Source organism: Vicugna pacos, chromosome 17 (assembly GCF_048564905.1).
Source record: "Vicugna pacos chromosome 17, VicPac4, whole genome shotgun sequence".
In the NCBI taxonomy this organism is placed as follows: domain Eukaryota; kingdom Metazoa; phylum Chordata; class Mammalia; order Artiodactyla; family Camelidae; genus Vicugna; species Vicugna pacos.
Window position 1 is genome coordinate 26,239,881 of NC_133003.1, and position 23,816 is coordinate 26,263,696.

General features: G+C 51.2%; 1 protein-coding gene and 1 long non-coding RNA gene across 7 annotated transcripts in view; one reads left to right on the forward strand and one right to left on the reverse strand.

Moving 5' to 3' along the window:
- Positions 1–9,516, forward strand: part of LOC107033211 (uncharacterized) — a 45,269-nt gene extending 35,753 nt beyond the window's left edge. For 2 of the 3 annotated variants that reach the window (XR_012060674.1, XR_012060676.1), the window contains exons 4-6: positions 3,555–3,712; positions 7,399–8,586; positions 9,106–9,516. This is a non-coding gene — a long non-coding RNA (uncharacterized lncRNA). The remainder of the gene's footprint in view (positions 1–3,554; positions 3,713–7,398; positions 8,587–9,105) is intronic. The other variant, XR_012060675.1, reaches the window with a different exon arrangement.
- WNT5A (Wnt family member 5A) lies at positions 427–23,459 on the reverse strand. 4 transcript variants are annotated; one of them, XM_072941517.1, is made up of 6 exons: positions 23,289–23,459; positions 21,530–21,613; positions 12,899–13,032; positions 11,449–11,699; positions 6,828–7,120; positions 427–3,284 (listed from the first exon to the last, which is right to left on the reverse strand). In XM_072941517.1, the coding sequence occupies exons 1-6, from the start codon at positions 23,442–23,444 to the stop codon at positions 2,826–2,828; spliced, it is 1,377 nt and encodes a 458-aa protein (XP_072797618.1). In that variant the 5' UTR covers positions 23,445–23,459; the 3' UTR covers positions 427–2,825. The 4 variants fall into 4 exon arrangements, with proteins under 4 accessions (XP_072797618.1, XP_015091623.1, XP_031542268.2 ...); XM_015236137.3 differs by lacking the exons at positions 21,530–21,613; positions 23,289–23,459 and adding an exon at positions 19,029–20,391; XM_031686408.2 differs by lacking the exons at positions 21,530–21,613; positions 23,289–23,459 and adding an exon at positions 13,443–13,545.
- Positions 23,460–23,816: the final 357 nt, after the last annotated feature.

Below are 23,816 nucleotides of genomic sequence, written 5' to 3' on the forward strand. Positions count from 1 at the left end.
CATAGTAACTTCAAATACAGAGGCACGCTAGCTGCAGTGGTGAACACTGATACCTTTTTTGGACTAAAATACTGCTCATGGTTAGAAGCATGTGCCTTTTCGGTTCTTCTCTGAGATGTTACAACACCATCATGCTGTAAAACAATTAAGTTACATGCACAGTGCTCCAAGAATGAGCATTCCTATAACCAGCTTTAAGCCATCTGCTAGATTTCCTTTTTTGAGGAACGTACACAGGAAAAGAGAATTCCCCTTCTGTTCGGTTACATATAGAACTCTTTTGAAGCTTCCAAATAGTTTGGTTTTGGTAAAACTCTCTGTTCTTCTATTATCCTGACATGTAGTCACCCCTAAACTATCCCTCGTGTTTTCTCAAAAAATCTCCACATGAAGTATCTGAAGGACAATTGAAACCACTTACCAATATACAAGTAACATTTTATTTTATATTCTATCTTCCATTTGGCATAAGCCTTTCGGTTTGTTTTTTGAACCAGTGAAATATACAAATCACAGCAAGACAGAAATATGTACATTAAAAGTACAGGATAAAGGCCATAGAAGATATACATAATATCTGAATGACAAGTAGAATATTTTACATTAAATAGTTTCTTTTAAAACCTAGGATTGTTAAACTCAACTCTCTTCATAAACATGAATCACTAAAAAGGAACAAAATCTGGTTTAGCAAATAAAAAATTACTTCATGGTTTTTGTATAATAAAAACCAAAAAAGTGACATTTTAAACTAATTAGTGCTTTTTCATTTCAAGATCTTTTGCTTGCAACTCACTGCATCAGAGGGGGAGTGAATATCCTTGTGCAATAAGTTAGGAGCCACAGGTGGCTGAGGTGATAGGAAGGCCACCAAGCCCACGAGGGTTGCAGGAGATGTGTATCTTTCCAAACTTTTAAAACAGTAGAAGTTTGAAATAACACATTGGATGGCACTCTTTGGAAAAAGGAGGTGTCCTGGTTTAGAACAAATTTTTAAATTTCCTTAGGGACTCAAATAGGTACTGTTAGATCTAACGGGCTCCGGTTTCCACTCGGCAAAATGAACGAAGGAAAGAGACACTGACAATGCTTGACTTTCTCTCTATTCCCACGTCTACAACGAACAAGAACAAGTAATGCCCTCTCCAGAAACGGTACGGAAAAGAGGCTGAGAACAGGGGTAGGGCAGGGAAGATAAATCCGCAAAACCTACGTGCGTATCAGTAAGACCTTCCAGATTCCTCAGAAATAAGGCTGCTTCATGGTGCTCAGGGTATGAGGGCATCTGGGCCACAGTGCAACTCAGAAGCCGTTTGGAAAAATCCCAGTTGGACTGCAGTGAAGGACAACAAGGCTCTAGACCGAAAAATAACCCCAGATAAACTGTAAATCTAAATCACGGGCTGCACTGAGATATAATTATATTTATATTTATATATGTATATATATATGTTATATACAAAAGACTGAGTTATCAGGCACCATGAAACCACATTACCTCCCTTCTGAATGCAACTGTTCAAGTACACGAGGAACAGTTTTAGGGTACACCTGCAGAATAATAGGAAAATGAGTGGAGTCTAAACACAGGATCATAACAGGGAAACACTGCCACACCTTTGAAGTCCATGTACCAAGTAATGTCATGAAAACATAGAAAACTGCTCCTCAAAATAAATGCTTTAAGGGGAAAAAAAATCCCCAAGTAGCAAACTGTTTTCCAAGTGGAGCTCCTAATGTTTCATTTCCTGCCCTACCATCAAAGGGGACCCAGTGGAGCTGCTGTTTGGAAACGTGGCCGGCGTCACATGGCAGCAAGGCACGGAGGAATCAGAGGCCTTGGGGTCCAGCAGGGAGGGCGGCTTTCACCTTCCCCCCCCCCCCCGAGAGGTTTTCGGCTTGGGTGCAGTGAATGGAATTCATTTATTATTTTCATTGTTACCATTTATTAACCAAGTATCCCTAATAAAATGGCAGTATGTTTTCCTTTTAGTCAAGCCAACCTCCCCTGCCCTTCTCCAAACAAAAGCTCAAGTACCCAGAATCACTCGGGTCCTTTTCCAATCGGATGACCTGATTTCTAAAACAGCTTCAAATCACTGACTTAAAGGAATTAAGTTTAATTTTATCTTCTAGGGCTTCCCCTCCCTGCTCCCTGTTTTCAGTAGCTATTAGAATAGGACCATCTGCAGGTGGAATGTTTGAGGACAGTGAGATACAAGGTAAACCTTTTTCTTCAAGGGATATGAGATCCTTGCTCTTATATTTTAAATTACCACTTTGAAAATGTTTTCAGGCTGGCAGCCCCTGGGAAAGAGGTCGGGGGTGGGGGTCTCACTTTTTTGCTGTTGTCCCTCAAGACCTTTCAGCTTACACCAGAGCGCTGACCAGTCCTTCTGGCCACAGACACTAAATCGTGCGTAGATTTGTGCCACCCTCCTCCAGCTGGATGGACCTGTCCCATATGACCCCATGGTTGAGACAAAGGAAACGGAGAATCTCCTTTACCTTCCAGATGTGCGCACACCTAAGTAAAGGTTTGTGTTATTCCCCCCTCATCCTATACCTTCGAAAGAAGTCTTGTCTTACCTTTTCAAAGATCCACAAAATAAATATTTTCTTGATTCCCACCCCCCATTATTGCCAAATAATAATTATAATAATAATAAACCACAGAATTCTCAGATGGGAACAGAGAAAAATGGTTCCGTTGCAATTCCTGGGGAAGAAACAAATCCAATATTTAAAAAAAAATCACTGTACTTTCTATAAATAAGTGGGTCCTGGGAGTCGGGCAGGGTGATGGGCAGGCGGCGGGGCGCCCACTATTTGCACACGAACTGGTCCACGATCTCCGTGCACTTCTTGCACTTGACGTAGCAGCACCAGTGGAACTTGCAGTGGCAGCGCTCGGTCTGCACCGTCTTGAACTGGTCGTAGCCACGGCCGCAGCACATGAGCTCGCAGCCGTCCATGCCCTCGGACGTCTTGTTGCACAGGCGGCCCTGTGTGCCCAGCGAGCCGGTGCTCTCGTTGCGCACGCAGTAGTCGGGGCTGGGGTCGATGTAGACCAGGTCCTGTGTGGTGGGCGAGTTGAAGCGGCTGTTGACCTGCACCAGCTTGCCCCGGCTGTTGAGCCGCATGGCCGCCGCGCTGTCGTACTTCTCCTTCAGGGCGTCGCCCACCTTGCGGAAGTCGGCCAGCTGCAGCCAACACGTCTTGAGGCTGCACGAGCCCGACACCCCATGGCACTTGCAGGCCACGTCAGCCAGGTTGTACACCGTCTGTGGGGAGAAGGGGACGGTCAGCAGACACACAGTCACCAGGAGCCCGGGCTGGGGAACAAAGCTCCCCTTCTAGACGGAGCCAAGGTCACCAGGGGCCTGGGCTACTTCCCCCTCTTTCTCCACCACCACCAGCCTTGTGCTGCCATCTTTAAAAGTCTGCAAAATAAAGATGCTCTCAGCCCCTCGTTACACACCATCATCATCGTGACCACAGGTTTTGAAGGGGAACAGAAAAAAATTGTAACATCTGCTTTTCTTTTTTTTCAGGAAAACGACATTAGCAGCAACTCCTATACCTCGAACACTCATCCCAGAGATTGTTCTCCATTCCCCATCTGCGTCATCTGGATTCATCCCCACCACCCGCCTCTGAGGGCAGAGCTGTTTCATCCCCATTTCAGGGAAGGACAGTGAGGCCCAGGCAGGTGAGTTCCTTCCCCGACCACTGGGAAGGAGGGGAGCCAGGAATGGAGCCCAGGCAGGTGGGCTCCAAGCTCATGCTCAGCGGCTTGGCCATGGACACCCCGCTGGTAAGGGGTAGGGCTGGGAGGGTGTCCAGCCCAGGCCGGGTGAGTTCAGTCTTTCCTCACTCTTACTATCACCACTGCTGTGTATGGGGACTGTGGTAAGAGCCTATATACACCCTTGTCCTGCCGGCAAGGTTGTAACCCCGGCTGGATCAGAGGATGGCCTGGTGATGCACAGAGGGGAAGTGGCCCTCGCGGGTCACACAGCTTCAGTGTGGGAGAACTGGGCCTGGATCTCAGGTGCTCTCACTCCTTCCTGCGCAGTCCCTACCCTCCACCCCCACTGCTGGGGCTAAGAGCACCCACAGTTCTGTCCTGACTCTGTCCCTGAATTCTGGCAACTGGCTGCACCTCTCTGAGCCTCTGTCTTCCATCTGTGATGGTACCAACCTCACAGCATTGTTACGAGGATAAAATCAGGAGATGCATGAAAGGACTTAGCAGGCAGGATCCAATCGGTAAATCCAATGTTCAGGGTGGTGAGGGCAGGGCATCTGGATGTTAGTCCTGGGCCAGTCACCCTGGCCTCACAGTGGCAGCACCCATGGGTCTGGCCCCACAGCACTGGGCCTGGCAGCCTGGGAGCTGCTGGCTGCCTAGTTACAGTGCTGACTGCCCACAGTTCCTGTGCCAGCGACCCAGCAGAGCTGGCACAGTGTGGGCACACGGCAGAGGGCTTGTCAGGAACCTGGAGGCTGGAGTGAGTGAGGAGGCTGCTTCCACCAGGGAGGCATAAGGGGCTTTCTTGAAAGGGGGCCTAAAGTGTACTCCCTTGACGTAGTGTTTCAGGCCCTCAGCAAGTCTGAGGAAGGGTTTTGCAAATATATTTAACCTTCACTCCCCTTGGAGGAAAATCCAGAGCTAGTGTCCCTTGGAGATTCTAATATGATTTCCTGGCAGAATGTCTAACTTTCCTGCCTGCACCCCCCACTCCTGGAGAGAAACGGTCTTCCATGTAGTCCCATCCATCAGGATCCAAGCACAGTTCATTGCTCCAATTATAAAACTGCCAACAACAAAGAAACCTATTTAAAAATGCAGATGTTAAATGAATTTATATTAAAGGTGCTTTTCCCACTCCAAAATCCCCTCCCTCCACTCGGACCGGAAATCCCTTAACCCGTTCTTCTTGGTTGCTGGGGGCCCTGCAGATTTCTCACCATGTGAGAAGCCTAAGAACTCCCCAAAGATGAATGAAAGCACCACACAGGGGCACCAGTGGGGCACAGAAGAGTCAGCCACACCTGTCCTGGAGGTGTTTCTGGTCCGAGGTGCTGGGCACCTTGTGCACAGGCACAGAGTAAGGTAATGGGCCCCTGGCGAGGACAGGACCGAGGTCCGAGGCTCCCAGAGAGCAGGGCAGGCAGCCCACTGTGGTGTCGGTGCTGCCATGAGGAGGGACAGTCCACACAGCAGCAATGGGAGGCTTCAGAAAAGAGAGGCCAGCTCCCCTGGAGCAATTTATCTGACCCCTTGAGGCACCACAGGTAAATTTCTGCAGAGCTTAGTCTTTCCCCTACACTGCCAAATATTTATGATCCAATTTGAGAAGAAATAGGTTAGCTGGCGTGATCTAGATAATCTTGGCTTCCCTGTGCCCTTTGCGTCATAATGTTTAGTCACTCGTTTATCAAGCACTTACTACTACTGGTCAACACTGTACTCAGCCCTTCGATTGAACCTTACGAAATTGTTACTTGGTAGGTCAGATATGGTCAAATATTGGTAATTTCATAAGGTTCAATCTATATGATCCCAGTGAGTCCTTACAGTAACCCCCAAGTGCTAATGTCCATTTGACAGATGTGCAAATGTGGAAACTGAGGCTCAGAAACAGGAAGGAATAAACAAAATGGGATTTTAACCTAGATTCTTTTAATCTCAAAACCTATAGCCCTTTACTCCCGAGCCACGATGCATGAGTTTTCTACAAAAACACCTGGGCTTACATCTCAATCCATTAATTGTCCTTCAGGACCCGAAATGATCCTCTAGCCTCAGTTTCCCAATCTTCAAAATGAGAGTGTGCAGCCAGAAGGCTGGAAGGCCCCTTCCAGTCCTTTAGATTTTACTCTGTGATTATCATCCCTTTTCCTCACCCCAAAATACAGAAGAGTGAAATCTCTGACCAGAAAGTTCCTGGCACCTACCTTGGGTTCTGTGAAAAAATAATGGCCCTGGTTTTCAGTGCTGCCAAAGTTAGGAAAAGTTTTCACCCCTTCATTTTAAAGCAGCCATAAAGTGCCATGTGTTTAACCGCAGGGAAAAAAGGGTCTTTTTAACTATTGTGGGGGAGCTTTTCCCATCCCCACCAGGGGAAGGAGAGACTGGAACAGGGAGGCTGGGGCTGCCTTGCAAGGACTTTCTGGACACTTCTGAGGGGCTCTCTCTTCTCTCCAGGGCTACCCTTGACTGGCCTGATGGTCAGACCTATAAAATTCCACACTGCTAAAAATGCTCCTCATTTTCCTAGAAAAACTCTTTTTAAAAAACCCTCAGTCCATCAGGCCTGCTATCTGATGACACGAGGAGGGGCACGGAGGAAAGAAGGGGGGGGAGTTAACCCTGGAAGCTGGGGTGGGGCTTTCTCAGCTGTGCACCTACTGGGATAAGTAAGTCCCTCTCCCCAACTGAAGCCCAACCCCCCAACCACAGAGTTGTTCCAGGGAGGAGAGTGAATGTTACCAATATTTTGATTTCAGAGCTGGGCTGGCCAATTGCACTGGGGACTAATTAAAAAGGAAGAGAAAGATCTTTCTCAGGCCACTGAAGGAGCACCTTGGCTGGAATGGCCGCGGAGGGATGCGTCCCCTCCCGCAGGCCTCGGTGGGGAGGGCCTGTGTGTAGTGGCAGGAAGGGGTCAGGGGTGAAGAGAAAGAGACAGAAGCAGGGAGACGGGGATTGACACCAGAAAAGCTAGGATGGGAGGCGGAGACAGAGGCAGGAAGAGAGGAAGACGGAGACGGGGACACTCCCCACCCCACCACGAGGGACCCTGTACGGGGACACTCACCCGGCGGCCGGCCTCGTTGTTGTGCAGGTTCATGAGGATGCGCGCGCTCTCGTAGGAGCCCTTGGCGTGGATGCGCTCCCGCTCGCGCGCGTCCACAAACTCCTTGGCGAAGCGGTAGCCGTAGTCGATGTTGTCGCCGCAGCCACCCCACAGCCAGTCCCGCGGCAGGTCCTTGGGGCGCGCGGCGCGGCTGCAGCCGCAGGTGGACAGCTCGCCCTCCCGGCACGCGCGGCTCATGGCGTTGACCACCCCCGCGGCGCTCACCGCGTACGTGAAGGCCGTCTCGCGGCTGCCTGCGGGCGAGGACAGGTCAGCGGGGGCGCCAACGCCGCGGCCCCCGCCCTCCTGGATGGGGAGCAGGGAGGACCCCCTGCCACCCCAGGCCCACCTGGAGGGGAAGCCGTGAGACATCCCCCCCCCCCAAACACGAAAAAGCAACACATGACAGAGCAGCAGATCCCTGATAGCCTTGCTCTGACATTTCAGAGCCCAAGGCAGGCTTCTCAGCAGTGCTGCACTGATTGTCTCTATACCTCTTCTGCAAATGATTACAAACTTCTTCTTTCCCCAGATGCCCACGAAAGAAGTCACTGAGGGAAGACGCGGCACTGGGGTAGGCTTCTTCCCACTCACTTTCCTATTTTCATTCCGAGTTACCTACTGGGCAGGAGCACAGAATTCACTAGGCTCAGAGCCTCTCAAAGTCTTAGGCCCAAGGGGAGCCAGACCCCGCAGCTGCCCCTCTCCACCCCGCGTGGCCACAGGCAAGGGAGCCTGGCTTCCCCCTCCTCCACCTGCAGCACGAAGTCTTGTCTCGGAACAAGCTCCCGACAACCCCAGAGGACGTTTCTAAACTGCCTCCTAGAGAGCTAGAAATGAAATTTGCCTCTTCTTAAAGCCCGAGCTGACTGGCCTGAATATTTCTCACTCCTGAGGATGAGGTCTCCTTTTCAAATGGGCTGCTGTTTGCTGTTCTTTAACGTCACTTCTGCAGCTCCCCCGCAGCGTTTACCTCAAAGTGTTGGGATAATAGCAAGAAGGGGAAAAGAAAAAATTCTTCCTGAAACTTGAAAAGAATATACAAGCTACAAGCCTAGGGGAAACATGTTTTCCCCTTCCCTAAAATTTGTAAAGAATACTGTCTTCCTGTAAAAGGGCTCTACAGGAGCTCTATTTGTAAGGAGAAAAATGGAGGGGATCCTGGACTATTTAAATCTCCGCTTTTATGTGGAGACATTTCTATGTGTAGCAAGAAGTCACTTGATTCAGTAACAACACTTTAGAGCGAGAAAGGGTTAACACCTGGCCAGCTGAGGCTGGGTCTTGGGGGCAGGATGAGGGGGGCCTAACTTTCCTCAACTATAGAATAAGTGTATTGAACTAGATGCCCAGGGGGAAAAAAGGCCCCTTCTGGCCCTGGAATACCAGAATCAGTTTCACCTCTATTAAAAGAGCTTGCTAACAATCTCTTGTGGAGCGGCGAGGGGGTGGGGGGCAGAACAAGAACAGCTGACAACAGGACTCAGCCCCACCCAGAAGGGCCATCCTGCAGGGGGGCGGCCATGCCAATTCCTGTGGCCCGCAGGCTGCCCTGGTCTTGGATTCCTGTTCCACAACTTCAATCCACAGCCATCTGTGATTCCCTTCCAGGAATGGCGATGGTTCTGAATTACCAGACCTTCCCTCCCACATTTTGAAAAATGAATAACTTGAGGAGTGTGCTGGTGGTTGGCAAGAGGATCCAGAAAGTTCCTGTGGGGTATGACCTCTATCTAGCTTGAATCAGAGAGGCAGAGAGCATTGGGGGAGTGGAGGGAAAAGAGAGCAGGCATTCTCGGGAGTGCTTGGAGGATTACCGCTGATAATACAGAAAATGCTGTCCCAGGATGAGAGATTTGTAGAATGAAGAGGTAGCCAGAGGAAGAGAGATAAACAATCCTCTGGCGATAGGAGAAATCAAACGCTGTCCTGTGAGGATCTAGAGCATAAAAGGGCTTTTATACAAAACATAACCACACTGCTTTTTTCATCAGTCTATCTTGACCAGTTCCTTTTCTGTCCAGGAATACAAACCTGGTAGAAATCTCTAAGCTAATTGGTCATTGCAGGGACAACGTCAGCTTGAAAAAGTGCTCTCTGGCTAACAGCCTGGAGCTACAGCTGCCCTGGATGGATACTACCCGTCCAGTTCCATCTCCCCTGTGAATTCTACATCTCCTCCCATCCTCACCCTCCTTCAAAATGGCGCCTTTTCTTACACTTTTTTTTTTTTTAACAGCGTGGAAACAAAGACAAGACAAGATGGAGACAAAAGCGGGAAGGAAAGGGGTAGCATGCATGCAAAATGAGAAAGTTTCCAAAAGGAAGGGCGGACACTTCATGAGGTGATTGTGTACAGTGCCTCGATTGGCCTCCAGGAAGACGGTGAGGGTTGGAGGTGGCACCTGAGTTTGCCAGACACTGGCCCCATCACAGGGTCAGATCCTCAGAGACAAGGACTATCCTCCACGTCCCTGGTGTCCCAGGTGCTCTGGAGCAGGCACACACACACCTTCTAGCATCAAAGGTGTTTTCAGTGTTCCCTTTTCTCATTCTCTTCAGATATACCCTAAATAGAAAACTGAAAGTTAAGGAACTTTTCCACAGTTGGGTCCATGTTCCTCATCTATAAAAACCTATTCTGTTTGTTTTTCGTCTCTCCATGTGTTTTGTAAATAGCAAAGAGAAGTCCCCACCAGCATTCTGCTCTCAGACCTCAGGCACCTAAGGAACATGTGGCAAGAGAGGTGTTTTCATCCTCCCAGGACCTCAGCTGACTTGATGGTAGGATCCAGGAGGGCTCCACTCCCGCCTACCTCCCATCAACCCAGACGGCAGTGCCACACAGCTGAGGACCACGGAGTGTACTTACAGGAGACAATTAAATACAAGCCTTTGTCCCCAGGGTTCTACTTGTTCCCTGAGGAAGCAGGCTCTTTGGACCACATTTTAAGTAAATGTTCAGCAGAACTCAAATCCCTTAGCAAACATTTTGGCCCCAAACAAACAGGCTACGAATGAAGACGATTTTAAAGCTGTGTTCCAGTGACTACACAGAAACACAGTTCCCAGCACCATTTCCCTTCCTGGTTTAGCATCAGAGGTGTATGGTTCTTCACTAACCCAGATACATGTGAAAAAGTGCTTCCACAGTTGGAGAGGAGGACAGTTTAGGGGAACAGATAAAGGCGAAGGTGAGGGCGAAAGGCCGACAGGTCACCATCCTAATATAGCTAAAAAGCAGTTATATTGACTCAATCTCAAAATGCAGGAGAATGAAACCGCCACTCCACCCCCAGTTAACTACATAAGGCAGCCCGTGTTCAGGGAAAAAGTCCTGGTGTCCCTGAAGCTCAGCTCCTAGATTCAGATCCCAGTATATACATTAGCACATTTTAATCATTAACAGGAAGGACAAAGCCCTATGAAACTGTGCAGGCTGAAGCTGCAGACCATTTCCCCATTCAATTAGAGGAACAGCTTCCAGTCCTGTATTATTTTAGTTTGGGAAGCCACTTGGCTCAAACATCCACTGACAACTCTTTTTTTGTTCTCAATGAATGCACTTTTCAGGTTTCTAAAAAAGCATTTTATCCATCCGTGACGGATATTAAGCCAACTTTTTATCTTCAGTCAGTATAAATAGTTAATTGCTTTGAAAAACTGCTGCTTATTTTAGGAGTCACTGCAGTCATATTAATTATAAGGGCTTGTTTGCATAAAAGTAGAGAGACTGAAAATACTCACTAGAAAACACACAGGACCACATCTGTCAGATTGTGTCCTATGCTGTTCAACCAAACCGGGGGCAAAGTGATTTTCCAAATTCTTTGCCTTCAGCCCAGTTTTAATGCCACCTCCTCCCTGAATGGACTAACAAGTTCAAAAACACATTTAAAATAAAGAAAATAAAGAATTAGACGGTGAGTGAGACACTAAAATTTTTTTGTTTCTAAGTTGAGATCTGAAGCATGTGCTCTTATATCAGTGACCATCACAAATGTAAATTGGATCACTTCTAATTAAAATTGTTTCTAGGACTAAAAATAAAGCTTTATATAAGATAAGATATATTTACATACATCTATATCTCCATGGCCTTAGGAAATCTTTCCTTATATTAGAAAAGTGAAAACCTTATATGCTACCAACACATTCAGTGTTCTGAAAGATGACAGTTCAGTACTTGGGCCATTTGAATTGTGGCTTAAGTTAGGAAACTTCTAACACTTAAAGCATCTTGAAGATTAAAAGGCTATAAATGACTCAGCTTTCCTCATCCACTTTTAAGAAACCAAAATAAGGGTTCTGCTACCATTTTAAACAAAATGCGTTCTAGAAAAAAAAATTAGGTGTGCAGAAAAAATGGATGCATCTTTGATGCCCCCACCTCCTGATTTGACCAAAACATATAATTAGGTGTGAGGACAGGAAAGAACACAAGTAGCTATAATGACAAAATCCTCAAGCCACCACCCTGATGGACGAGTCCCTCCTCACCAGGCTTCTAAATAACACTAAGGACTTCTCCTAGGAGAAAAGTTTATACACACAGTTAAAAATACGTGAAGTGGTTTCCTACCTATCTGCATGACCCTGCCAAAGACAGAGGTGTTATCCACGGTGCTGCAGTTCCACCGCCGGTGTCGGAATTGATACTGGCACTCTTTGATGCCTGTCTTCGCACCCTCTCCGATGTACTGCATGTGGTCCTGATACAAGTGGCACAGTTTCTTTTGTCCTTGAGAAAGTCCTGCCAGTTGGCTGCAGAGAGGCTGCGCTCCTATGATATATACTTCTGACATCTGAACAGGGTTATTCATACCTAGCGACCTGAAAAGGGGGGGAGATGTGCATTCAAGATTTACGTGAGCTCTCAAGGTGGGCCCCCTGAAGACATGTCAGCAATACAGAGTTTTAAGCACACAGATGCTTTTTCTCTCCTGCTTGTCCTCATGACAAAGTATGAGACGGGCTTCATAAAACTCCTCTGTTTAAACTCTGCTCAGAAAACGGAGGTATTGTGTAGCCCCCATCCCACCATCTGGCTCTTCAGAGTTTTCACTCCCTTCCTTGCCCCTTGTTGCCACGTACCTGAACCAAAATTTCTGACATCCACACGGAAAGGGGGGAAATGGCAGTCTAGGGGATGGGCCTCTGACACTGGAGAAAGTGACACACTTTGCCCCACAAATTGGACTGATCTGCCTTAAAAATGTATAAATGCTGAAAGGAGACACAATTAGACTTGGGTAGGAGATAACAGTTCCTTCTGACTGAGGGAAGAACAGTGGGACAAGTATATAGGCTAAAGAAAATTCCCCCATCCTGGACATTTTAAAAGGGCTCCTTATGCGATTGTGAAGGACCCAAGATGGGGTATCCAGTGAACAGAAGTCATGTCTGACAGTCAGAAAAATGCTGTTCATTTACAGCGAAAAAATATCCAGAACACCGTCAAAAATAATCCTCTGGATATACTGCAGTCTCTCCTCAAGGCCCCTACCGGAAAGAAACCCTCGTTTTGGGACATTTGACTACTTCAAGTGAACCTCCTTTTGATCAAATTTCAAGCCCCAAATACCTCCCCACTTGGAGTTTAGCTGTCTTCCTAGAACCCTGCCTGCTTCAGACCCTGAAGTTTAATAACCTCAAATGACAGAAAATAAACGTTGGAACTCATTTTTACTACCTAGAGGTGGCAAAAAGTAAATTTTATAGATAGGCTTACAACTATTAGAGAAGCGAATTTCAGTTCCTTTTTATTCCATGCTGTACTACAAGCATACATCTGACCAAGGGCCTCACAGAAAAAGGTCTACATTTCTAGGTCCTGATTCCCTATAGAGCTAGATAAGCTTCACAGTGTTAGCAAATTAAAAGAAAATTCTGATTTAAAGGTATACATAAATAAAATACATTACACACATATTAGATGAATGCACCCGAACTCACGGTTCAGCTTTAAATACTGCAGCATCATACAACTGAATCTTTTTTAAAAAATTAATATGCACATAGAACGAACTTACCACCAAGAATTGGCTTCTATTACAACCTGGGCGAAGGAGATAAATATGGCCAAAGCCATTAGGAAGAACTTGGAAGACATTGCCCTTCCAGCCGTCCCCAAAGCAACTCCTGGGCTTACTATTCCAATCGACTTCTGGAGAGGGAAGAAAGGAGCAGATGTTTATTGCCTCTCAGATAATTTTCAAGCATACAAGTTTAAACAACGGAAGCATCCGGGGTCTCTTAAGTTTACTGCTGATTGACTGCACTTCTCCTCCGTTTTGAGTTTTTGATGGCAAGATATAGGCAGTTTCTTTTTCCAAATTAATCCACCCACGCAACCTCACCAGGAAATCTGATTTTGCTGGGATCCTGCGCGCGGGGCACGCCAGCGATTACAAACATGTCTCAATGCTGTTGAGTCAAAGCCCCGGTGCCAGGCGCTGCCTCCTTCCTGCTTGCTCGCGTCCCGCACCCCCTCGCTCCCCTCTAGTTCGCGCCGTGCTCGGTCCCTCCTCGGAAATTCACTCGGGAACCCGCCGCCACCCTCGTCCTCTCCCCGACCTGGGCCGAGCAACAAGTGGAGCCGGAATTAATTCCATGGGCGAGAGGAGCGAGAAGGCGAGTAAGAGCGAGTGGAGCGCGCCGCCGGTGGCTGCAGAGGAGGCGGGGTGGCCGGCGCAGGGGTGGGGGGTGGGGGCAGGACGCGGGAGGGAAGGGCAGGGGGTGGGGGGCGAGGCCCCCGGGAGCAGGGCGCGCAAGAGTACCCAGCTGGGAAATGCGGCTCGGAATTAACATCGTCTGTTTTATAATCAGTTTACGCCAGCTTTGGGGCCAGCCACTTCCAGAGGGGGAGGAAGGGCAGCCTGGGTTTCCTTAGGATGCTCTTCAGCCAGACTGAAGTGGGGAGAAGGAAGTGGGGGGCACAGAAGATAATGGGGGCAGAGAGCGGCTCTCCCAACCAAGGAGACCGCAACATAGTGCCCTCTCCCTGCCTTCGGCCTCATCCTCCTTGGATGCAGTGTACCCCAGAGAAGGGATACACCCCAGAGGAAAGAAGGAGTTCTGGATTCCAGAGAGGGGATCGCTGCTCTGCCCTCCCCACAACCGCCCCCCTCGTTCTGATTTTTCAGTCTCCCTATCGGCCCCTCCTGTCCCCACTCCTGGCAGCTGCCACGAAGGGAAAAGGAAGCAAAGGAGGACTCCAGTTTCCTTTTGGTCCTGGTCTGTTGACCACTTCGCCATCGTGGCACCGTGAGCCTGGTCTCCGAACACCGCTACCCCACCCTCCAGCCCAGTTCAGACTCGGTTGGGTCAGTCCCGAAACGTGAAGGTGCAGGGCGAGGCCAGAGCCCGTGCGAGCAAGTCCCCGGCGGAGCCAGAGGTGTACTGGCTCCCGCACCACGGCTGAGCCCCTGGATTCCAGGGCGCAGAGAGCCCCGGCGGCGGCGAACACCCCCGTTGTGAAGAATTTCGGGGGCAAGGGGTGGCCTTGGAAGCTTTCGAAGCCGGTCCTCCCCACTGGTGACTTCTCCACCTGCAGGCGGCGGTGGAACGAGGCAGTGGCGGGTGCGAGTGGGAGGAGCGGGTTTCCAAAATCTCTTTTTACATCTCTGATAAGAGTAACCCGGCGCACTGCGCCGCCCGCAGCCCCCAAGGGAGCCCCTTCCTCGGAAAAGGAAAGGTGAACCTTCCCCAGGCTGCAGAAGGGCCTGGCCCGGAACCTGCGCCGGAAAAGAGACTGACGGGACCTAGGCAGAGGTGGAAACGCAAATGGGCTCAGGAACGCGCCATGGCCTTTCCCTGCCAGCTGCCCTTTTGGCCCGGACTCCTCGGGGCTTCTCGAGAGGAAATGCTTATGTGGTCCTAGTGCCATCTACCCAGGGATCCGCGCCTATGGCCCACTCGTCCCCCCAAACGCCACAAAGCTGGGGCCGCATCCCAGAGCATAGAAACCTGGGGTTTCCCCAGCCAAAGAGAGAAGGTTTGGTCTCCCTCCCCACCCCCGCCCCAAGTGTCAAGTTTCCTTCAGGGGAGGGGGTAGGCTGCAAAGGCTGCCTTTACGCAAGGCCCGGCTGCAAAGTCTCTCCCCAGCGGCGGCCAAGGCCACGCGTGCACGCGCGCACACACACACGCGCGCGCGCACATTCACACACTCACGCGTGCACACACACACAAACACACACACGCTCCGACGTGCTTCCGAGGCGGCTGCGGAGATCGTGGCCGACTGCGCGCACTTTCCGAGCTTCCCGACAGGCGGGGCGCGCAGGGCGGGGCGCGGGCAGCTGAGAAATTGATAACAGATTCGGCGGATTACTGCGGATCTCTTTGTTAGAGGCGAAGCCACACAAACCGAACCCCCTCTCGGCCCAGCGACCCCGGGGAGAGTCCACCCGTTCACAGAGCTGGCGCCAACTGGGAGCGGGCCATTTGGTTTCCGCGACTCGGGTCTCTGCTCAGGGCTGAGGGTAGGCCGGAGGTGCCCCCAAGGGGATCGGGCGGGAGAGCCCCGCGAGTCTCGTCTCCACTTAACCCCGTGCGCTCGCCCGGAAACACCTTGGCCCTCTTCCCACTCCAATCTCCGTGCAACCCAGAAAAGGCCCCACAAGTTTGAAAGACTGAAGGAATCCACAGCAAACTCATTAATAAATACACAGACTCTAGGGTAAACATCCCTGCTTGTTTACCAAGAGATACGATCCGAAAAAAGCACGAAACGAGACCTCTTCGGAGACTGTCAAACCGAGGGTAAAACAAAAGTTCTGGGCAGAAGCTTGAGTTTACCAGAGAACGGGCTAAAGGTTTTTGAACAGTTTCACAGCCCTAGGAAGCTGACTTTGTAAGGATCCTTGGAATCTGTTCCCAGTGTGCGATGGGGAGGAGGGCTTGGGGGCATATGAGACGTTCAAGCGCAGGGGAGGGTGAGGTGGGGGTAGGGCGTTTGTGCGCCCTTGTTTCCAGCCCAGAACAGACGGACGTAGAGGCTGCTTATTCTGTCTCTCCTCCAAAGCCTTCGCGTTAAAAGTGTTCCTTAACTCTACGTTATCAACTAGCGAACAAGCCGAGAGCGATGAGGGGCGTGAGGGAGGAAACCGTCACGCTAGCTTAGAGGACGTTCGAAGGCGGCAAAAAGGTTCAGAATGCGCATGCAAACCCACGAAGCACCCTAGTCCGAGGCCTCTAAAGAGAAATTCCGCAAAGAAGGCGAAGGCCCTCGGCCACTGGCGCTACCTCACTAAGGTCTGGGCATCCCCTTCCATTTTCACTAGGCTCTTGCCATCCACCCTCCCCGCCCTCCAAATCTCTGTGAGCGGAAATGATGAGCGGAAATCTCTGGAAGGAAGAAATTAGATTGACCTGGACTCGTGGTGGAGAAAAGCATACGACGCTCCAAGAATCTCAGCTCTTGGTGAGAAATAAACTTTTTCCCCCACTGCTTTATCTTCCTACATCAAGGAAAGAGATGGAGAAAACTGCGGTTGAAAAACTTGGTTGCAGCCACAAAATTAGGACGTCCTGCCCCCGGGAACGCCGAGAGAAGCGGAAGGGACTATGAAGGATGGACTGGCCCAAGATGATAGGAGGTCCACTTTGGTGGAGCTGACAAGCAGCAGGAGCTCCCCTACACCTCTAGCATGGGCACAAGGGAGTAGCGACTGCTCCGTACCACCGGAATGTGTCCACATCACTGCATGTTGGGGAGGGTGGGGGAGAGGAGAGAGAAGGTGGAGGAGGGAATTCCTGGAGTCCAAATCAGTGTAAATAAGGTGTGCAGCTTCTGATTGCTCCAACTCGGATCTGACAGCAGGTCCAGTAACAGGGAGTCTCCAAGGGAAGAATGGCGGCCAAGTCTAGTTCTGTTCCCTCCTCCCCGCATGCACCCCGACACGGCTCTCCAGATTGCAAGACAATTCATTCGCTCTCGCTCTCCCTCACACACAAGTACCACTTACACCTTCTCATACAAGATGTCTAGCTCTCTCTAGACACAGGCTCTCAACTCTGTCCAGAAGAGCTGAATGTCGGAGGAAGGAGAAAAAAAATTAAAGCACAGTTCAACCCCGACTCTTCAGAGGCAGCCTCAACTCCACTTATAGACGAAGAAACTGAGGCCGAGATAAAGTACCACTTGTCCTCAACCACAGAGAGAACTGGTGAGAGCGCCAAGGGCAAACCAGAGGCCTCTTAGGGCGATGCTCCCGTTTCTACACCCTGGAGAGGAGGTACCAACCCTCCACTTGCCCGAGCCATTTGCTGGGTCGGACCCTTGGTCCCTTCCGTATTGCAGCGGCCACGCAGAGCAGCTTGTCCTTTGTGGGCCTCCGAGTGGGCCTCCGAGGGGCCCTCCGGAGAGAGTAGGACCGGTGATCGCCAAGTGATGTGCAGAGCCAGAGGTGAAAGGAAGAGGCAAGCAGCTGCCCGCCCGCCCCAAGGAACGGAGACTCTGAGACGTCCTACCTCAAGGCGGTCAACAGGGGGCAGCCGGCACCGTACCGCGAGGAAGAAAAGGCAGCGGGACGAACTGAGCCCTGCGCGCACAGTGCTAACCCCTTGTGCACCGGAGCGCTCCGCCGAGCGGAGGGAAAAAGCAAGGGACTCTCACGCCGGACCTCCTGGGGAGGGTCCTCCTTTGTGACACTGGGCTGGGCTAAGGCTAGTATACCCAAGACCAGAGAACAACTGACCCTTTACTCCCCCACCCCCAACGCACATACACAAGACTTAGGGCACAGATTCACACACTCGGACACAATTTCCAATGCCTTCCCGTCGCTTGAGCGCTTTCACCATTTCCCCCTCGGAACTCCTCTGGCAGAGGCTACCTAGAAACAAAATCTCCGCATCTGGCTTAGAGCAGCTTTGAACGTTGGCGGGAGGGCAGGGGCTGAGGAGCTGCGATCCCACTGCTGGCTCCTAGGGACTTCTAAACAGTTGTCCACTTAAAGAAATGCGAGAGAGAAGGGGCCCCGATGCCAGACTGCGACTGTAAAGTAAAACAAGGCCGGGATCTCCAAGTTTGGCTTTTTTTAAAAAATCTTTTTGAGGGGAAGAGGGTAATTGCTTTAGGAAACATCTTAATTTCCATCCCAACCTTATTTTCTAGAAAACTGAAAAGGAGAAAGATCAAGAAAAATGAAAATAAAGACCGAAGCTTGGAGAACAGAGAAGAAAAGTTGTTTGGAAAATAGCAAATTATATTGCAGGAAGAAATGTTAACTTTTTGTAAAAGTGAACTCTCGGTGACCCTCGGAGTGTGTGACTCGGCTTTAACATACAACTGACAATTAAAACAAACAAGAGTTCACAAACTGCCCCCCGCCTGCTCTCCCAACGCGGAGGCCCAAATGTTTCTAAAGGACTAGGCAGATTCCGCGCAGGGGGCCGGGGCGCGCTCTCCCAGCGGACAGGATTAGAGCCACCACTGCCAGCACTCCCCGCCCCCATCACCGCTGCGAAGTGCGGAGCTCACCCAGTGGCGGCTAATAATGCTAATAATGCGACCCTGCTCCCCGCTCCGGGGTGCGCGCTGGCCCCCCGCCAGGCGCTCTTAAAGGCACAGGGCCTGCAGCGCTTGAGTTCCCCAGCCACGACGAGCCTGCAACCTGGCCTCCGGCTGCGGCAGGCTGGGGGTGCGCTGCTCTGGGGTAATCGGCCTGTTGTCTGGCATCACGGTCTCTCAAACAAGGGGTCCCCTTACCCTTTCTGAGCCTCGGCCACACACCCTCTTGGTGCCCGCGCAGTGGGCACTTGGTAAATATTTGTTGAATTGAATCATTATGCTGTTACTGAAATATACATAGTAAATTACACTTGAGTTTCTCGGGGCAAAAGGAAAGTCGTCCGTGAAGCTTTTTGTTTTTCTGCCTGTCTTCCCCACTTTTTCTCCAAAGTCTAAAAAGTTTGCAGAACATTTGGTGGAACAAGAGGTCTCCCGGGAGACAGAGACAGTACGTGGGGGGTGGCGGGGGTGAAGAGGTATGGGTCCCTGCCGGCTACGCGGGAGTTCTAGCCTCTCCAGGCAGAAGGAGAAATGGAGGGATAGGAAGAGGTGGGGGCAGAAGGGGGGAGATTAGGTTAACTTCCAGAAGAAAAAAAAAAGTAAAGAAAAAAAAAGTAGCGAGCCTCGGCGGCGCACAGAACACCTACCTTCATGGCGAGGGGGAGGGGGCGCGGGGAGGAAGTCGCCACCGGAGCGAGGGCAGCCAAGGAATCCGAGCGGAGCGGCCGGGTTAAGCCTGGGGGGACGATCCAGTGCGGAGCTGCGGGCTCCTTCTGGGAGCGTCCGGCAGGCTCAGTGAATCGGAGCCCAAGCAGTTACTGGAGCCCGAGTGTGGGTGCCTGAGCCGGAGCAGCCTTAGGATGCGCCCGAGAACCGAGGGGGCGCCGAAACCCGCCGGCCAGCAGCAGAAACAGGGCTGGGCCGGCGAGCAACAAGGGAGCCGCGGGTCCAGAGAGGGCGCGCAGGCGACTGCTCCGCAGCGAGGCGCTCCCTCTCCAACGTCCATCAGCGACGGCGGTAATTAGGGCTTTCCAACCCCAAATGTGGGCGTGATTGTGCAAAAGACTTTACAACAAATAATAATAAAAAAAATCTTCACAAGATGGTGAAAAAAATGCCCCACAAGTCAACTCTGGCCCCGGGGCGGGGAGTGGGGGAGGCGACCCGTGCGCCCAGGTGCTCCCAGTTCATTCACACCACGGATTCAACAGACTCCTGGCGGCTCACGCCTCCTGATCTCCAGCTCCTCCTCTCCAAGTCTGTGGCCGAAACGTCTGCTTCCAGGCGCTGATCCTGTGGCCGCGAATGAGTTTGTGAAGTCTGTGTACACACACAGACACACACCCAAACACACCCACCCACACGCACTGCAGCCTGGGGTCCACAGAACAATCAAACGCGCACGTTTTTTTCTCCGAGAGATGCCGCTGAAAACGCACAAGTCGCCATCCGAGCTGCAAGAGTCGGCGCCAACTTTTGTCCTTTCATTTTAGGGTTTGGCAAAGGCGGGGGGGGGGGTCGCAAACTGGGTAAAAGTCGTCCTCGACGTCCTCGTTCTGCCTCCAGTGGGTTCGGGAGACGATGGGCGATTGCCCCAAGGGAGACACTGGCTCCCCCCTCCCCACCCACTTCTTACTCTCTTCTGGTTAATCCCCCTCTTTCCCCCGCCTTTCCAGGGCGAAGGGCGAGGAGCTGCGAGGGCACCGCGGCCGTGGGGCTGGGGAGGGGCGAGGGCGAGGGGCTCCGCGGCGGCTGTTCAGCTCCGGCGGTCCATGGCCGGCGCGGCTGCCCACCTCCTCTTTTGGTGCCGGGGCCGGAGGGGCAGGAGAGCAAGCAGGCGGGCAGCGGGTGGTCGGGGCACGGGCGGCGGCGGCGGCGGCGGCGGCGGCGGGAGGAGCTCGCTCGGCAGCGGCCTCACCGAACCGGACTCTGCGGCGCTTCGGAACTTGCAGCAGCCTTCCACGCGATCCTGCGCCCCGCAGACAGACTGACCGACCGCAGGGACCGCGTCCCCCCCACCCACCCCCCGGCCTTCCTGGCCAACTGCCTCCCTCTCTCCCTCCCTCTCTCCGGACTCCTCTTTCCCCTGGTGTTCTCAAAGGGAAAAAAAAATTTTTTTTTTTTAAGTTACAGAACCAAAAGCGGCTGGAAACAGAAGGGGGGGGGGTTGGAGGGGAGAAAAAAACCCTCAACTTTGCCTATGCGCATGCGTGGTGAGGCCGACCTATGACAAACTCCGCAGGATTTTAAAGCCGTACCACGAGCTGGGGTGCAGGGGGAGTGGAATACATTCCCTGCTCTAGCCCCCTTCTCTCGGCTCCCCATCCCCCAGGCATCTGCTGAAAGAGAGAGGTCCACTTCGCATCTGCTGCCTGACCGCCGCCCAGCGCTCTTCTCTCCTTCCAAAGCCGCTTACCCGATGAAAGCTGAACCCCAACTTCCCGGACCGGACCCCTGAGCTCGCACTAGGGGTGCACGAGAGCTGCAGCCATGCCACGGAACCTCTAGTGGGACCACCTCCCCATTTGTACCTCTGAGGGAGGGTCACTAAGCCTGGGGGCTGGAGAATAGGGTAGGCGTATACATCCTGCAACGCCCCCAGTGTAGATTTGGGTTCTGGGGTGCACGATTGAGCATCTGGCTGTAACGTGTCGCATGGTCCTGCGGGGTGGATCTTGACTGGTCTCAGGTGAGAAGCCTAAGAAGTTCGGCAAAACCGGGTTCCACCGAGGCACTGCAACTTCTAGGCACTACAGACACCGGTGGTCTTGCGGACCCAGGCTGGGCGGGGTTGGGACACACATATCCCCCACCTCCTCCATGTCAGGGGCGCCACCTCCAAACTGTGCGTCACACTGGAGTGCAATTCTTGTACACACACACACACACACACACGATTCAATTTCCGCCATACATCTGGCATACACTTGACCTTAAGGCGCAAAATCCGTAGCTTGGGTACTTCCGGGCCGTGGCTGTTCTGTTCTGTTCCTTCGGTCCCCCACTCCCATCCCTGGCTTACCACCCTAGGGCGCAAGAGGAGAGGCTCCAACGACGCTGTCTCACCCTTCACAAGTCCCTTCCTGGCCCTTACTTGTCCCAGCTGACTGTACCCCTCCACAGTCTTAGCCTCCTTTGCAGGGCTTACCAGAATGGCAGTATGGACTTCCCAGAAACTGCAAGAAAAGCCCTTGCTCCTTCCGCGCTCTCTTTTACCAGGTGTGCACGCAGCCTGAAGGAGAGGGAACCCAAGGTTATCACAGCTCCCCTTGGGACATCACCCACTCACCTGAGTCCCCTTCCTCCTCACCCTCTCTAGGCCTTGACCATTTAACGACCCGCGGGCATTTTCCAGTTTTCCAATCTAGCCTTAGATCTGCCCTCAGGAGGGAGGGGCTAAACAAAGAAGGGTCTCCATCTAGCGAATCGCCCCTGGGCAGCGTCCCTCCGCAATTCCCTCTCCCCAGCTCTGTTCTGCCCAGCGGCTGCAGCCTGGGAGTCTCTGGGCCATGGGGAGCACACCCTTCTCAGGCACCCTAGAGAGGCTCTGCGGCATTCGTTCCGCGCACCCAGTTCAGAGCTTAGGCACTGAGAAGTGGCAGGAAGTAAGCTGGCTAAGAATGGAGCTCCCAAAGGGTGCTGAAGCCTCGGCATAACCCGAGTGATGAGTGACGGGAGGTGGGCACTTAATAGGAGCCTATTCCTGTGAAAAGCAGAGCCATTGACCTGAAAATTTGCTCCACCCATACAGCCAGTCCAGAAACACTAGCCACCCAACCACAAACCTTCTTTTTTTCAATTGCTCTATTCTGAATTATCTGGATAATTGCCTGCTTCTCTCAGACTGCCTTTGTGTGAGTAGACATAGCCCCAATAGTTTTATTTTTCTGTGCTATCTTTCCTCTGGTGGAAACTGGTGTTAGGTTATGGTTAAGACTGTGAACTCTGAAAGCTGGAGTTCCAATTCCAAATCTGCCACTCTCTAGCTGCGAAACCTTACACAAGTCATTTAGCCTCTCAGTAGCTCAAGATCCTCTTAAACACACACATACTACAACAGTAACAAAAATACCGATTTTTGTTACAATGCAAATGAAAAAACCCCAGAGAAATATAATGACCTCACCACACAACAGAGAAAAACAGAAATATAATGACCTACCTGGTAGGAGAGCAGTGAAAATGAAACAGGTGACCTTGAAAATCAGGAGTAGGGTGGGAATGTACTGCGAGGATGGAGGAGAACTTGGCATGCACTGGGCATGCCATACCTGCTCTACAAAAGGCAGCTCTGAAAATACGTTTTCAGGCTCTTTTGGTGGCCAAGCTGGACCTCACATGACAAGACCATTTATAGTCTTAATTTATCCCAGTTGGAGTGAATGTTCATACTTTTCACAGAAGAAATATGAACGGTGTTGGGTTACTGGGTACTTCCCCAGACCTCACTGGGGCTCTTTGCAAACTAAATAATCATATGCCCCATTTTATCCTTAAAAAAATTCCAAAATTTCTGACAAACCTATCTGGCCCCAAGGACTCTGATGAAAGATTGTGAATTTTATCTGATGATACGAATAATGGGTGTGCTGAAACGACACTCCACAAGGATGCAGTAAGCTCTGTGACAAGTGTCTTTCATGGCTTCACTCCAGTGCTCAGAACAGTGCCCGGCCGGCACTTAGTAAGTGCTCAGCAGTTTTGTTGAATGGCCAAATGGATGCATGCATGGAGGATGGGATTATTTCCAGAGGAAAATGTTTAGGGGAACCAACTGGAAATCCACTTTGAACCTGCAATCAGGTTCTGCTCTGGAAAGCCAGGCTCAGTTGTAAGAGCCAGTCCCACCATGGGTATTGGCTAATTTGGCTGGGAGGTGAGCAGTTTGGGAGGAGGGAAATTGTTACCTCTTCATCTCCATCTTTGAAGATTCTTATTTGACAGACCTCCAATTTTTGGAACTCCACAATTTCTCCTCGCAAACCACGTGTGCATTTGGGTGTGTGCACACAGACTGAGTCATCCGCAGACACACTGGGAAGGCATCGCCATGCTCCACTCATTAAAAACGCCTTTGAGTCTGTGGAATAAATAAATCAATATTTTTGGCTGCTCTCCCAATAGGGGTCATTTCACAAAACAGAGTGCAAGATAAGGAATTTATGAACGATCACATCCCTGTGCCGCCTTTCCCAGTGGGAGAAAGCAGGGCCTGGGTTGTCATTCTGGGAAAATCTACCCCCCTTTTATGCCCAGCAAATAATATTTTATGGCTCTGGGTTTATGGTGGTGTTTTAATGATCCGCTGTAGAAAGCGGTTTTCTCTCCAGTCACTAGAATTTGTTAAGGGCTGGAGGCCATAAAAGAGGGAGGGGCCCCAGGGACAAACAGGCTCCATCTTCAGAAATAAACTAATAAAGATTCCCAAGATGTTT